The sequence below is a fragment of the Suillus subalutaceus genome (genome assembly GCF_016647625.1).
Source record: "Suillus subalutaceus strain FC151 chromosome Unknown DFJ58scaffold_46, whole genome shotgun sequence".
NCBI lineage: Eukaryota > Fungi > Basidiomycota > Agaricomycetes > Boletales > Suillaceae > Suillus > Suillus subalutaceus.
Window position 1 is genome coordinate 186,453 of NW_024540295.1, and position 14,403 is coordinate 200,855.

At 48.5% G+C, this 14,403-nt stretch overlaps 6 protein-coding genes and 1 non-coding gene across 7 annotated transcripts; 5 read left to right on the forward strand and 2 right to left on the reverse strand.

Annotated features, from left to right (window-relative positions):
* Window positions 1–231: 231 nt before the first annotated feature.
* On the reverse strand, window positions 232–318 carry DFJ58DRAFT_t90. The gene has a single exon. It is a non-coding gene; the product is annotated as a tRNA-Tyr (tRNA).
* A 42-nt stretch (window positions 319–360) lies between these two features.
* Window positions 361–1,608, forward strand: DFJ58DRAFT_785526 (Rpr2-domain-containing protein). The gene is made up of 4 exons (XM_041390036.1): window positions 361–707; window positions 757–839; window positions 898–1,253; window positions 1,302–1,608. The coding sequence occupies exons 1-3, from the start codon at window positions 436–438 to the stop codon at window positions 1,173–1,175; spliced, it is 633 nt and encodes a 210-aa protein (XP_041244420.1). The 5' UTR covers window positions 361–435; the 3' UTR covers window positions 1,176–1,253; window positions 1,302–1,608.
* On the forward strand, window positions 1,519–4,016 carry DFJ58DRAFT_785529 (Metallo-dependent phosphatase-like protein). The gene is made up of 7 exons (XM_041390037.1): window positions 1,519–1,555; window positions 1,606–1,966; window positions 2,021–2,253; window positions 2,333–2,425; window positions 2,481–2,891; window positions 2,950–3,778; window positions 3,833–4,016. Exons 2-6 carry the CDS (start codon window positions 1,820–1,822, stop codon window positions 3,662–3,664), a joined length of 1,599 nt encoding a protein of 532 aa, XP_041244421.1. The 5' UTR covers window positions 1,519–1,555; window positions 1,606–1,819; the 3' UTR covers window positions 3,665–3,778; window positions 3,833–4,016.
* Window positions 4,017–4,849: 833 nt separating this feature from the next.
* Window positions 4,850–7,683, forward strand: DFJ58DRAFT_785534 (UTP-glucose-1-phosphate uridylyltransferase). The gene is made up of 12 exons (XM_041390038.1): window positions 4,850–5,368; window positions 5,419–5,575; window positions 5,625–5,701; window positions 5,760–5,893; window positions 5,942–6,341; window positions 6,398–6,485; window positions 6,533–6,620; window positions 6,671–6,721; window positions 6,771–7,190; window positions 7,241–7,297; window positions 7,352–7,380; window positions 7,436–7,683. The coding sequence occupies exons 1-12, from the start codon at window positions 4,995–4,997 to the stop codon at window positions 7,442–7,444; spliced, it is 1,884 nt and encodes a 627-aa protein (XP_041244422.1). The 5' UTR covers window positions 4,850–4,994; the 3' UTR covers window positions 7,445–7,683.
* A 140-nt stretch (window positions 7,684–7,823) lies between these two features.
* On the reverse strand, window positions 7,824–9,951 carry DFJ58DRAFT_727400 (UTP--glucose-1-phosphate uridylyltransferase family; the record flags this gene model as incomplete). Its single annotated transcript, XM_041385463.1, has 12 exons — window positions 7,824–7,894; window positions 7,947–8,003; window positions 8,060–8,163; window positions 8,209–8,450; window positions 8,499–8,587; window positions 8,648–8,698; window positions 8,746–8,833; window positions 8,887–8,974; window positions 9,029–9,428; window positions 9,478–9,611; window positions 9,673–9,749; window positions 9,811–9,951. The coding sequence occupies 12 exons, from the start codon at window positions 9,949–9,951 to the stop codon at window positions 7,824–7,826; spliced, it is 1,542 nt and encodes a 513-aa protein (XP_041244423.1).
* An 800-nt stretch (window positions 9,952–10,751) lies between these two features.
* Window positions 10,752–11,985, forward strand: DFJ58DRAFT_785546 (ribosomal protein S8e/ribosomal biogenesis NSA2). Its single transcript, XM_041390039.1, has 6 exons — window positions 10,752–10,844; window positions 10,924–11,162; window positions 11,231–11,335; window positions 11,391–11,499; window positions 11,551–11,675; window positions 11,730–11,985. Exons 1-6 carry the CDS (start codon window positions 10,841–10,843, stop codon window positions 11,781–11,783), a joined length of 636 nt encoding a protein of 211 aa, XP_041244424.1. The 5' UTR covers window positions 10,752–10,840; the 3' UTR covers window positions 11,784–11,985.
* A 277-nt stretch (window positions 11,986–12,262) lies between these two features.
* DFJ58DRAFT_659747 (uncharacterized protein) lies at window positions 12,263–14,400 on the forward strand (the record flags this gene model as incomplete). The annotated part of the gene is made up of 7 exons (XM_041382107.1): window positions 12,263–12,421; window positions 12,508–12,569; window positions 12,632–12,694; window positions 12,753–13,053; window positions 13,122–13,236; window positions 13,285–14,179; window positions 14,235–14,400. The coding sequence occupies 7 exons, from the start codon at window positions 12,263–12,265 to the stop codon at window positions 14,398–14,400; spliced, it is 1,761 nt and encodes a 586-aa protein (XP_041244425.1).
* Window positions 14,401–14,403: the final 3 nt, after the last annotated feature.

Genomic DNA, 14,403 nt, shown 5'->3' on the forward strand with positions numbered 1-14,403 from the left:
CCTACGGCTCAACGCAGTGATTGCCAGATAGTTGTACTACAATGCCACTGCAATTCGGAGGGTTAGAAGGAGATGCAGACGCAAATGCAAACGCAAAATTTATGTAAAGGTCCCCTCGATCTACACGATGCCGTAAATATCGATTGTCATAGATTTGCTCGGGACCCGTACGGTTGGCAAAATAACAGCCAACTTTCGATGTCGACGACAAAAGGAGCGATACAGAAATAGTCCGACCTGCCTGGCTCGAACAGGCGACCTCAAGATGAATTGTTTATCCATTACAGTCTCGCGCTCTTCCAACTGAGCTAAGGTCGGTTAATAACCTTTACGTTATTTCATCTATACCAAAGTGACAGCAGACACTTGTCCCGGCAAGTCACCCGCCGGTTGATGTAGCTCAAGGTTCCACCAGCACAATACTACTAGGGTCAGATGGGCAAACAGAACAAAGACGATATCCCAAACCTAAGCAGGGTTGGCAATCGTGATATTATCCAACGTCTCAACTTCCTCTACCAAGCCAGTGTTCTCCTCAATGGCATGACAGCTGACCCCTCCTCGCAGGTTCCGTTTAGCACTTGCGAAACCAACGACACGCAAGACCCACCGAAAAAATGGCAAAAGAGGGTTGTGTCTACTGCGGATCTGTCTAGGAGCTACATAGACACGATGAAAGTTGTCGGGCAGAAAACGAATGTCAAGATGTGAGCACTTTCATTTCGCACTTTACATCGTAGAGCTCATAGAAGGCAGTGATCCAACAGTCAAACGCGTTATATGTAAGGGATGCCGTATCGTGTTAATACCTGGCACTTCCTCAACCGTGCGGGTGAAGAGTGCGTATTGAGTATACATCGTTTTTGTATGTGCTCATCAACTCGCCGTGATATCCAGATTCCAAATCGCACGGGCACCTTGTTATCCATACTTGTAACTCTTGCAGAACATCACGGCGAATACCCGCGCCTCCAGTACTGGATGCGAATGAACCTGAATCCAAATCCACCACGATGGACCGACTAGCTCCCGGTGCTGCAACTGGAAGTGCTTCGCGGTCAGCACAGTGTAGACAAAAGAGACCGCGCACGCCCCGTCTGGTACCCCACTTCGCTCGAGACCTAGGTCATGTTATTTTCCGAGGAAACGAGAAGTTACCCGATGCTATTCTGTGAGATCAGACTGTATCATTTTATGACTTGTCTGTTCCCACACCGGTACCCTACCATCGATTACTGAAGTTAGACAATTCGGTGAGTCGAGTCTCACACTATCACATTGCCTATGAAAACATCACTCAGTTCCTCTCAATGATAGGTTCGAAAGTGGAGATCATAGAGCTGGTGGTAGGGAATACCAACGAGAAGTTTGAAGTTCACAGCTCCAGCACTATCGCTAGCCCACGCCCCTCTCAAGCTATATTGATGTGGGGAACGTTCTACAAATCTGTCTCCGTAGAGCTGTAGATAATAATATCATGATGATCATAGTACTCACCCCACGGTCTATGACGGCACGCTCAATTATCGTAACTATGTAGTCGAACTCGCTGGCACTAGACGTAAATAAGTTAGTCTTTATGCAGATAAATCGTTCGGCACTGACCGTAACTGCGGCCTACTGCGGCCTGCTGCGGCCCACGTAAAATTCTACTTTCAGTTGATTGTACTACTCAAGCTTCTCACAAAATTCTCGTCTGTGAACGCACCTGGTAACCAGGTGCCATATATAATAAGGAAGAAACGTCGGGGAACAACTATTTGCTCTCACTGGTGTCAGAGCAGCGAGCCTGCCTGCTAGCTTCAATCCATCACTCGCCATGTCAAGTTATCTACATAACTCGCCGCTAGCACATGTCATGGTTGTGAATGGCCTTCGGGCAGCCTGGATAATCGTCGTCCTTTGGTATGAGGTTTACACGTTCGACCATGTCTTACATGATTGTCAGTGGCCCGATATCTATCAGGTGAAGTAATGCCATATCATGAGTCTCAAGTTAATGCTTATGCGTAAGTTGTAGGCCGACGCACCCAACGCGCGTATTGCACGCGTATTAGTGGTAGCAGATCCTCAAATCGTTGACTACCGCTCGTATCCCATGCGTAACTCTCTGATGAAAGCCTTGGGGCAGTTCATCATCGATCTCAACCTCCGGAGGAGTTGGCACTCAACGATAAATAGAGTGCAACCTCACGCCGTTGTTTTCCTGGGTGACCTCATGGACAACGGACGCGCGACCATGTCGAATAGCGAGTATGTTTTTCATAATCTAACCCTGCATTCAAGCGGCGGAACTTTAGTTTGCGACTGAGGTTACTTGTTTACTCACAAGGTACGATGCATATGCTGCACGATTCTTCGACATCTTCAAGTTAAGGGATTTGTCCATGCCGACATTTTTTCTTCCTGGGAATCATGACCTAGGGTGCGTCATGAATCCTTCATGCTTAGAGCATTCTTGTAAATCTTTGGACCTCCAGACTCGGGGAAGAGGTTTCCTTTTCTCTTGAAGCTAGAACGAGGTACACCTCTAACTTTGGACCATGGAATCACAAGACTACAATTGGAAACCATACTGTTCTGTTCATTGATGCAGTCGCCTTGGTCGAAGAAGATGTTGTCCGCGCAGACCGAGGATATTCGTATGACAACTGGCCTGCAGTAGCAGGAGGATCCGTGGACTTCGTGAAGCGGTTTGCTGCGCATGAGCACGCCAGTCCAGTTGTGCTTTTCACGCACATCCCTCTTGCTCGACCCCTCGATGCAGACTGCGGTCCGCTGCGGGAACGGGGCACTATCCGCCAGGGGCATGGCCTTGGGTACCAGAACACGCTTTCTAATGAAGCATCGCAATTTCTACTTCGCTTACTCGGACCATCCCTTATATTGAGGTTCGTTGTCCCCCTGTTCCTTACGCAAACTCATTACTGAACATAGTTACATTTTCAGTGGTGATGATCACGACTACTGTGAATATTCACACCCCTTGCCCTTTCCATCCGCTTCTGGGTCCACCGCAGCCCGAGAAATTACAGTGAAGTCGTTTTCAATGGCGATGGGGATACGTCGACCGGGATTTCAACTTCTCTCGTTGATTTCAACTGTCCCTGCAATTGAAACCCTGACCCAATTGCCAAATTCACCGCCTTCGCTTCTAGATACACCTTGTTTCCTCCCGGACCAACTCGGTATCTATCTCAATGTCTACCTCCCTTTCATTTTACTTTCGGTGCTTAGCCTCCTCGCGTTTAATATTTACCGAACGCTCCCCGGGGACAAAAAACGGGCACAGCGCCAGCCAGTGCTTTCTCTTCGGCCCAGCCACAGCTCCTGTCGTACAAAGGACGATGAGTTATATCGACGTTCGGCCGGGCAAAGTGACACGGAAGATACCGACGAGGATCCGATGCTGCCTCTTCCTGTGACTAAACCTGCAGGGCCGGTGCACTCACTCCGCGGCAGATCCTCGTCTTCTCCCAATTCATGGGCCTTCTATCTTCTAGGGCAGCGAAGACGCATATTATTGTCCCTGCCGTGTTCAATGACAAACCGCGGAGTGCACGAGGTGGGGCTCCTTCGTGGCTTTTTCAGTGATGTGGTAGACGTGGCGTGGCCTCCTCTTCTGGCGTTTTGCATTGCGGCATGGTGTACGACACACGTCTGAGGTGGGATGATGCTCGTTGCTCGTGGCCGGGTGATACCCTGGCAGAGGATCGTGAAACGTGGTTTACGACCTAGGTGTGAGCTTCAGCAAGTAATTTAACTATCATATTATGCTGTCGGTCTAATTTCGCAGTGCTGATATTCAAAGGCAATTGAAACTTCATTCTAGAAAATGCAAATGATCCCGTAATCTCCGAACTGACAATCGTGGACATCCCTACGAATGACAAGCATGCATGAAAGGGACAGGATGTGGCAATCAGCCCAGACTTCCCGTTTTGATTGACAGAACATGCGCCCCAGTGCGCGCCCTGATGATAGTCGTGTACCTGACAAAGTCCTGCGACCAAAAATATAGGCACTCATAGTGAATGCCTGAACTAGCGCAGGAACGGCGACCTGCGATGGCAGGCTGGTCAACCTAAAAATGGACCATGATTGCCTTGGCTTGCATAAGGGACGGAAACAACAAGGGACGATATGTCACGGCACGAGAAATCTAAGGAGACAAGCTCCCGACAAGGCACCCCGAGTTTGGTCCGTGTCATTGATGAGAATTAAGATGGCATATGCACTGTAAATGAAGGGGCGATGCTTGAGCTTGAGATCTGAGAACTCGGTATTGAGGTCCGCGTTCAAAAGCGTGTGCCCGCGACATTTAATCCGACGAGGGCGCGGTGGAGATGCCCGAAGTGGAACGACAGGATTCGGGTTGGCTTTCGCAAGCCCAGATCCTCTCAACTGATGATGATGCATATACCCTGGCGTTGTGAGAATTGATCTGCAAAGGGGTCAGGACTCAGGAAGTCTGACCTAGTCTAGACTTCACAACTTTATTTGACAGGTGAAACTTTTCCTCATAGCGCTTAGCCTCGGCTGCACGTCGAAATCATTTCCGAGTTGGATGAGCGTTCGTCGTATACACTTGTCTAGCAAAGAGAATCTTGACACATAACCGCACGAATATGGCGAAGTATTGACCTGAAAAAAGTTCGAAGATAAGCGTTCGGATTAGCTCGGGTTGGAAGCCCGTTGGTGTTAACGAACGGGTTTAGCGCTGGCATATGATGCGTGTTGCGCACTGCCTGGATGGATAAGGCATGCACCATACGTACATACCACTGGCGTAAACACCGGAGAAAGTAGAGGAGAGATCTGATGATCCGACAGGTGCCATAACCGTTGGCCCCGATATGTAAAAACAATCTGGAAAGTTGGTTAGATTCGTTATAAAAGCCAGGATCAGGAAAGAGTCGAACGTTGTCCATTCGAACACATCAACTTGGGCGAGTCCATTTTGCGGCGAGAAGCGGGGTCCCTTTATCGATTTTATGCAAGCACGTTCGTCCTCAACTTCATATAACGACCTCTACCGTCCATTGAAATTGCTTGGTCTACAACCGAGATCTTTTATCCCTCATTCAACCTCGCCTCCAACGCCTTCATCGCCGTTAGCCAAATATTCCACTACTAGGGAGTTCAACGAGCGACGGACTAGCCAAAGAAAATCGTTGTGTGAGCTCATACCAGAAGAACTAACCCTTCTCGGATCGGACTTGTCCGTGCCCGGTCTCCACAATCTTGATCTCAGTTCAGAACTCTATAAACGACACCACAGACCAAGGAGCCCCCTCGTACGTTCTCAAACAGAACCTTGTTACTTGTCTACAACCACCACCAGGCCAATACACATCCCAAGTTCAAAGTATGTTTATCTATTTCGCGTCCCATGCACATCTTATGGCATCTCGCTAGAACCATGGCAACTTTGACTCCCCGTGACAATCTCAACGCTCGCGTTAAAGGCAGCAGTCATATCGACTTCAAAACAGCCACCACCGGTGTTGCAGCAAAGTCAATGCGTAACGAGATCAGCCATTTGGTGAGCACCTGCGATGAACATGCCAAGAAGGTGCGCTCCACATACCCTACACGTGTCTGTGATGTTTGATGGGCAGCAGGCATTTGACACCGAAATGCAATCATTCTTCTATCTTTTTACCCGCTATCTTTCAGAACGCGCAAAAAGCGTGGATCTGTGCGTGATTTCCTTTTTTTGCTGAGGATATCATTTTCAAACAATCGCGTCTTATCAGCGATTGGGATCGCATCAAGTCCCCCGCCGATGACCAGATTGTAGCCTATGACAGTCTATCTCAGCCTCATAACCACAATAACCTTAACAAACTTGCCGTGCTCAAAGTCAATGGCGGTCTTGGTACTTCCATGGGTATGTTCCGCGTTGTTGGCTCGACTGCGTCCTTTTGATGGTCAATAGGCATGACTGGTGCGAAGAGCGCGCTGGAAGTCAAGGATGACATGACCTTTCTCGACCTCACTGTGCGTCAGATTGAACACCTCAACACGAGCAACCGGGTCGATGTTCCGCTCATCCTCATGACTTCTTTTAACACCCATGAGGACACCTTGCGTATCATTAAGAAGTACGCAAATCAACAACTCCGCATCACGACATTCAACCAGTCGCGGTACCCCCGGATCTTCAAAGAGAGCTTACTTCCCTGCCCAAAGCGTGCCGACGATGACAAGACGCATTGGTATCCTCCCGGCCATGGTGACTTGTACAATGCGTTGCTGTACTCCGGTGTAATGGACCAGTTGATTGCTGAGGGCAAGGAGTACCTCTTTGTATCTAACTCGGACAACTTGGGCGCAGTGTCAGTACCAAAGAGGTGTCCGCATTGCGCCGTCTTTAACTGATGCTTGGTTCTAGTGTCGATGAGAAGATCCTTCAACACATGATTGACTCTCAAGCAGAATTCTTGATGGAAGTCACTGACAAAACGAAGGCCGACATCAAGGTACGTATCTAGATTAATACAGTTATGGGTCTCTCATTCTCCAGCAGGGTGGTACTCTCATTGACTACGAGGGATCAATGCGCCTTCTTGAGATCGCACAAGTTCCATCAGAGCATGTCGAGGACTTCAAGTCTGGTTGGTTCATGAGCTTGCACCTGTACTTCCACTTCTGACGTGATATCTAGTGCGCAAGTTCAAGATCTTCAACACTAACAACTTGTGGATCAACCTCCCAGGTACCGGCGTTTAGTCATTCATCTTCGCACATTATTAATTCCTTTTCAGCGCTCAAGCGCATCATGGAGACCGAAGGCATGGAACTCGAGATTATCATTAATCCGAAGACGAACGAAGATGGCCAATCAGTCGTCCAGCTTGAGACCGCCGCCGGTGCCGCCATTAAGCATTTCAAGAATGGCCACGGTATCAATGTCCCACGATCGCGCTTCTTGCCGGTCAAATCATGTTCCGACTTGCTTCTGATCAAGAGTGACATCTATTCGCTGCAACACGGACAGCTTGTTCTCAACGAGAGCCGAATGTTCGAGACCACGCCTGTGATCAAACTCGGTGACCACTTCAAGAAGATACAGCAGTTCCAGAAACGCTTCAAGAAGATTCCCAAGATTATCGAGCTCGATCACTTGACTGTTACAGGTGATGTGAATTTCGGTCGAAATGTGACACTTCGCGGTACTGTAATCAGTAAGTCTATGTGGGCTGATCTGATAGGAGTCACTGATAAAACCTCGCAGTCGTTGCCAATGAGGGTCAGCGCATTGATATCCCTGATGGCTGTATTCTTGAGAACAGTATGTCTTTCTGCATTTCATACCTCCTGATCTCACATCTCCGCTCACTCGCAGGGTTACTGTCTGGAAACTTGAACATGATCGTAAGTGATGCACTAGACTTCCTGAGTCGCCGCTGATGGTTCTTTTACTTTGCAGGAGTTGTAATTTAGTCAGAAGAAGCCCTACGACGACGCACGGACAAATACATAGATAGCATATTCCTTTTTATCTTACTGTTTTTCTGTTTGCTCTTTTTCACTCTCGCATGATCTTGTTGTTCATCATGTCTTTGTAGTTTTTCAATTGTGGACAATGAGCTCTCGATGGCTTTGGGTCCATATAGTATTAGCGTTTACCCCGACAACTTGAAATTTTGCAGCAATCTAACTGGTGTTTTCCTCGAAGTACTGATACTATTGGATGTCAACAAAAGTCCAATGTGTTATGAATGGCATTGATAATCATGCATGAATGATGAGCAACCTTACAACGTACAATGTAGCTTATGTGCAATAATGGATCAAAGTTCCTACACAAAAAATAATCAGTAAGCCAGGTTGAAGTGCGGAGACTTGAATGGCCTCACCGTCATATTGAGATTCCCAGAAACTAAACCTGCAAAGTGTCATCAGCCTATACCATCACGAAGCAATTTGACTGCGCTTACGGTTCTCTAGCACGCAACCATCTGGAATGTCAATCCTCTGACCTTCGTTCGCCACCACTATGACATAAATTTTAGCCACATTCAACAAACGCAGAGAAAATAGGGGTGCCTACCTATCACAGTACCACGGAGCGTGACCCCTCGACCAAAATGAACGTCGCCCGTTACCGTAAGATGATCCAAATCGATGATATCAGGGATCTTCTTGAAATCGTGGCTGGAAATCGGTTATCTGACCATGCATTGCGCCCATTAGCAAAACAATGATTCCAGCTCCAAGGATGCTCCAACCTTCTTAAAGTGGTCACCCAGCTTGATGACCGGGACGCTGCCGAACATCCTACTCTCGCTCATATCCAGGCGGCCATTTTGCAATGAGTATATGTCGCTCCTGATGAGCAACAGATCAGAGCAGGATTTCACGGGCAGGAAGCGTGAACGGGGCACGTTGATGCCATGGGCGTTGTTGAAGTGTTTGATAGCTGCGCCTGCGGCGGTCTCGAGCTGCTAGCAGTCAGAAAATGTGTTTCGCGTTCCAAGCGGACAACAAACCTGGACCACTGCTTGACCGTTGTCAGTCATCTTCGGGTTGACGATGATGTCCAGGTCCATGCCACCTCCATTCATGATCCGCTTCAATGCTGGAAAGTAGGCCATCAATACACTTGTTCCACTTGCGGGAATAGATCCCTAATAAATACCTTTGAGATTGATCCATAGGTTATTCGTGTTAAAGATCTTGAACTTGCGGACTTGCGCATGATTAGCTGGACGATAAGTCAAGGAAGACGTATACTACCTGATTTGAAGTCGTCAACGTGGTCTGGAGGTACTTGGGCAATTTCCAGAAGTCTCATGGAAGAATCGTACTCGATGAGAGTGCCGCCCTGTGAATGAAGCATCAACAACCGGTGCAAGGAGCTTTAGATATCGACCAAACCTTAACGTCTGCCCTGGTCTTATCAGTGACCTCCATCAAGAATTCGGCATCGCTATCAATCATATGCTGGAGGATACGTTGATCGACTCTGCAAAAAATGTTGAGCTACTCATTTGACTCGTCATCGATGTGAAAGACTTACACAGCCCCAAGATTGTCGGAGTTCGAGACAAACAAATACTCTTTGCCTTCAGCAAGAAGACGATCAAGCACGCCAGTATGTACCAATGACTCGTACAAATCACCATGACCTGGAGGATACCAGTGTTTCTTGTCGTCTAATGCGTGCTTGGGACAAGGCTGCAATGTTTCCTTCCATATCCTGGGATACCGTGATTGATTGAATGTAGTTATGCTGATGCGTTGGGACACGTATTTTTTAATGATACGTAATGTATCATCATGCGTATTGAAGGATGTCATAAGAATGAGCGGTACGTCGACCTTGTGTGTTGTATTCAAGTGCTCGACCTGTTGCACGATAAGATCCAAGAAAGTCATCCCGTCCTTGACCTCGAGGGCACTTTTCGCACCACTGATGCCTTTAAAAAATACGTCAGCATAGCTGTTGGGGGGATTAAAGGATCATACCCATAGAAGTCCCGAGACCCCCATTGACCTTCAGAACAGCCAACTTAGACAGGGCTTCTGGACCGGTAATCTGTGGAAGGTGACTGTAAGGAATGACCTGCTTGTCGTTGGGCGATTTAATGCGATTCCAGTCACTTATTGTCACTGCATTAATTACACTAAAAGGGGCAAGGAAAATAACGCTGCAGGGCTTACAGTTTCTCTCTGTTCTCCTTTTCTGCGAGATAACGGGCATGCAGCTTGGAGAATGACTGCATTTCTATATCAAATGCCTAGTGAAATGACCATGCATCGGGATACAGGGAGGATTAGAGAGGTAGAACGGGGTTTCACCTTCCTGACTGCAGGATCCGAAGTGCGGACTAGTCGGCTAAGGTCACTTTGAGTGCTTTTCGCCAACGCAGATCGTTCATTAGGTCGAACAGCCTTGCGGCGACGAAATCGTCGGAAGCTGGCTGTCTCAAATAAAGCCATATAAAAAATGGACACAGAACAACGAGAGGGAAAACGGGGACCGTACACATGGAGTAGGAGCCACATAGATATACACGCGAAGATGGACACGCCTGGTCAATGAGGCCTCGAGATAACGACATGCGTCATTCAGCCGTCCTACAAGCCTATGATTGCTTTGGTTTGCAGAGATATGACGGAATGGGCGACGGGAAAAAGGAGGCTCATTGCACATGCCCGTTGATGAACGTTTCATATTGGAGATCCGCAAAATACTTACCCTGTGAACGAGTTGGACATGGGCACGAGGCGTGCGAGCGACGCATGTTAGCCTGGTAGCAAGCTTCAAGGGCAGCGTACGCCCAGCATCTCAATTTGGTTCACGCTTCACGAGAAAATTGGTTCCATGACAAACAATTTAGATGAATGCGGAGGGAAGAAGTACTAGTAGCACCCACCGACTGAAATAAGCGACGCCTACAGTATGGAATGTACGGATCAGTCAACTATGTTACAGCACGCACCCAGCTGATTATGCGACTAGCTGCTAACCGGGCCCGCTGATAGTATGCCCTCCAATTTGATAGAGCACCATTCAGATCTGCAGAAAAGGTGGCAGAGATCACATCACGTTTGCGCTGGAGGCGTGAATCAACACCACGGGAAGCTCGTGTCCAGACATGCATAATCATAATCGCAAATGCATGGTAGACTAGCTAAGTAGCCCATTACTGGTGTAGTTGGTAGCTGGTAGCAGTACAACGCGTGCAAGCTCAAGCTTGGTGCAAGCTAAGCCAAATTCAAGTTCGGCGTTTGCCGATCTGAGTACGAAAACTCAAACCTTGATTTTCAGTACTATCATCAAACCCTCGACTCGACTACACGACTCCCATCCTCAAGGCTATCCGACATGGGTCAGTGATGCTCTTCCGATATACTAACACACAAACGTTCTTGTTCCATTCTGATGATATCAAATTACTATTCATGCAGGTATTTCTCGTTCGTCCCGCCACAAACGTTCGGCAACTGGTGCCCAGCGCGCCTACTATCGCAAGAAGAGAAAATTTGAGCTCGGTCGTCAGCCTGCCAGCACTAAGCTTGGCCCAAAGCGTGTTCACACTGTGCGCGTCCGTGGCGGTAACACCAAGTACCGTGCCCTCCGTCTCGACACTGGTAACTTCGCATGGGCATCTGAGCATGTCACAAGAAAGACTAGGCTTATCAGTGTTGTAAGTACCTTTGATACCGCATGCAGTTTAATGTAATATACTACGTGCATGACTGATACCTAATTTAGGTTTACAATGCATCAAACAACGAGCTCGTCCGCACCAATACCTTGGTGAAGGGCGCTATCATTCAGATCGACGCTACCCCTTTCAGGCAGTGGTATGAGTCCCACGTGCGTACCTACCCGAAGTCTATCCTTTTTGCCCTACTAAATTATGTGATATTAGTACGCCCAACCCATCAGTAAGAAGGGTGCTACTGCAAAGACTGCTGCCACCGCAGAGGAGGAAAAAAAATCTAACCATCTTCAACGTATCATCGCCGAGAGGAAGCAGAGTAAGAATGCCGTCTGGTCTTTCGCGTTGTATAACTCATTCTCCGTCTCAGATGCTAAAATTGACCCCCTTCTCGAGTCTCAGTTCGCTGCTGGCCGTCTCTATGCTTGCATTTCAAGCAGACCTGGGCAGTCCGGTCGTAGTGACGGCTACATTCTGGAGGGCAAGGAGCTGGAGGTTTGTCTTGCGGCTCGAAATAATTCTGTATCGCTTACTCACCTTCACAAATAGTTCTACGTCAGGAAGCTCCGGTCAGGCAAACAGAAGCACGCGCACAACGCATAAATACTATCTTCTTCATGACCCTAGCGATTTACCCGTTGATTTGTCTCTGAGCATACATAAGATCATGAGGACATGGCGAAAATATGTGAAATCCTTAGTGCTATAGTGTATGACAACCATGCCATCCTATCGTATGCTCTGTCCAATCGCAATCCATGCCTTCTTCATACATGTGCTTCTGGAAAGATAACCACGTTCTGACCAAAACATATTGTTCGCGAGCAAAGTGTGGGTTCAAGCTGACATAATCAAATGAGTTTAGTGCCGTAATCATCGCGCCAGCAACAGTGCTTTCACCTTGTTCCTTTTCCCTTCCGTTCGCGTCATTGCTGTCCTCGTCCAGTCTGTGCTTTTTTTCTTTTCGAGTCCCGAACGCGTAAATTTACCGTTCAATGGCGCCAGCGTCCGCGACAGCGACCGTCAATGGCTCTTCCACACGAGCCAGAGGGACAGTTCTCATATGGCGTCCCACCAAAATCATGAACATGGGTGACCTTTCCAAGGATGATGACTTCCTTAGCCATTTACTAGTCGAGAAGCTTGGAACAGGCGCAGTCCCATTGCTCGTTCATAAGATGGATCCATCTCGAAGACTCCCAAAGACCAATGCCGAGGATCTCATGCAAATCGTTAGACGCGTGAGTATACCCTTAGCTCGCTTCGTCTGCACGCAACTAATTATTCCCTGGACGCGCGTATGGTGTCACATATCATCGTGTCGTAGTTGGTTGCAAGTAAGCTCGGTGCTCAGAATGCTGTCCGACAATCCGTGGACGACCTCCTCGCGTTCGTCTAATTTCTTTGCATTGTATATGTTTACCAGACATTCAGGGACGATCATTATTTAGTCTGCCTTCTGTTCGTTACTACCTCAAGCCTTACACGCAGAAGCAGATTAATGCTTTCGCCACGTGTGTGCAATCAGGTTTCGTATCAATGTCCTGCTCCTGAAACTCCATTTTACCACAGCCACGCCTCGCGATACTTTGAGCTCTACAACCCTGCAGGGTGCATAGAAATTGCTCACACGTCTAGATACTCTCACAGGACAGGAAAGTCAGAGTTATGCATCCTCGCTACACGCCCCTTAGCCCCTGGTGTGGTAATCATTGAGCTGAAGGGATCAATGGCACATCTTTCGAAGGAAGAAGACAAGGAACTCAAGCGCACCGACCTGAGAAATATCGACATCAGGAGGGACTTTAGTGTTATCCATTCACGACAAATGAAGAAGAACCATCTATTTTTAGGGCCTGCCCGTTTTGTGAACGTAAGTTTCTGACGGGTCTATGCCTTTTTGCTTGCGTTGGTTATTCAAATTGACGTTGACTTGTGTAGCATGATTGCGACAACAATTGTGAGCTTTTTCGCGAAGGCAAGTACATCACGTTTCGCACTCTCCGAGCTATTTCTGTCGGCGAAGAGATTACTGCGCATTACGGCGATGGTTACTGTGCGTATCCGTTATTCGGTCTGTCTCCATGGCTCACATACGCCACAGTCGGAGGCAAGAATCGACACTGCCTCTGTGAAACTTGCGAGAAGAACGGCAGAGGAGGCTACGCTCCAGACCATTTTGATGGCGATGTGGATTCGGGCGGTGAACAAGATGCCGAAGCGTCAGATGACGATGCTGAGGCGCATGCCGCGACAGTTGCTGATGTCAACGAACGCAGAACGCGACGTGGTGTTTACGCCATCATTCAGGAGGAAGATTCTGATTCTGAGGAGAGCGATGACGAAGATAAGGAGGGTGACAAACCACTTGCGAACGTTCCTGATGCTTCTGGGGATGATGAAGTGGATATGGAGTTAGGCGGGGAAGCTTCCCACTTGGTAGCAGTTTCCTCGTCCTCTCGTCATTTTCCGGTCATAGATGCGATAGTGGCCACGCCTGATCCGGACGTACAGCCATCACGTATGACATCGCTGAGCGCCGAAGGATCAGCGTCTTCCAATAAGGGGAAAGCGCAGGCAAAGTCCGTCATTTTCACTCGCCGACAGACACAGGAATCGTCCAGCAAACATTCTACTCCTGCTCCCCATGATACTTTGCACAACCTCTCGTCCCGCCTTAGAGGTCAAAATCTTCGGGATAGCGTGTCTGTCACGCCTAGTAGGAGCAAAGGAAAGGAGGCGGACAAGACTCAAGTCAAGGAAGAGTCTGAAGCAAGAGTTCTCCGAGCGCGCCCTTCCGTAGCCGGGGAAAAATCAGATCTAGTTGGGCCCCCGAAGCGCGAGATTCCTCGTGGTTCAGATGGACGTCCGCTGCCGATGTGCGTGACGTGCTCGAATGTCTTGCCTGTGATTTCCGTGGATTCCAAAGTGGTGTGGGGTCTGAATCTAGACTCCCCGCGGAAAGGCAAGAAGTCCAAACAAAGACAAGAGTGTCCAAGGTGATCCCGCTGATGTCCGATGGTTTATTTGTGCTGATGGACTTCTTTTCATCAGATGTATGCGTCACGTCGCCATATATGGTCAGCCATGGCCGGCTCGCCTTCCAAGCCAAGCCATTGTTGCTCCACCTCGCGATGACGTCGAAGCCAGCTCCTCGCGGCGCCCCCCTCAGAAGACTACCCCTGCCGTGGAACGCAAGCATGTGCCCCCCCGTCGATGAGCG

Coding starts and splice junctions, on each gene's coding strand:
- DFJ58DRAFT_785526 (XM_041390036.1), top strand. CDS start 436: ATGGGCAAACAGAACAAAGACGATATCCCAAACCTAAGCAGGGTTGGC. Junction 708..756: donor CAGAAAACGAATGTCAAGAT/GTGAGCACTTTC, acceptor CATAGAAGGCAG/TGATCCAACAGTCAAACGCG. Junction 840..897: donor CTCAACCGTGCGGGTGAAGA/GTGCGTATTGAG, acceptor CGTGATATCCAG/ATTCCAAATCGCACGGGCAC.
- DFJ58DRAFT_785529 (XM_041390037.1), top strand. CDS start 1,820: ATGTCAAGTTATCTACATAACTCGCCGCTAGCACATGTCATGGTTGTG. Junction 2,254..2,332: donor GCGACCATGTCGAATAGCGA/GTATGTTTTTCA, acceptor TTTACTCACAAG/GTACGATGCATATGCTGCAC. Junction 2,426..2,480: donor CCTGGGAATCATGACCTAGG/GTGCGTCATGAA, acceptor TTGGACCTCCAG/ACTCGGGGAAGAGGTTTCCT.
- DFJ58DRAFT_785534 (XM_041390038.1), top strand. CDS start 4,995: ATGCAAGCACGTTCGTCCTCAACTTCATATAACGACCTCTACCGTCCA. Junction 5,702..5,759: donor CGCGCAAAAAGCGTGGATCT/GTGCGTGATTTC, acceptor GCGTCTTATCAG/CGATTGGGATCGCATCAAGT. Junction 6,621..6,670: donor TGTCGAGGACTTCAAGTCTG/GTTGGTTCATGA, acceptor CGTGATATCTAG/TGCGCAAGTTCAAGATCTTC.
- DFJ58DRAFT_785546 (XM_041390039.1), top strand. Junction 11,336..11,390: donor GGCAGTGGTATGAGTCCCAC/GTGCGTACCTAC, acceptor ATGTGATATTAG/TACGCCCAACCCATCAGTAA. Junction 11,500..11,550: donor CATCGCCGAGAGGAAGCAGA/GTAAGAATGCCG, acceptor TCTCCGTCTCAG/ATGCTAAAATTGACCCCCTT.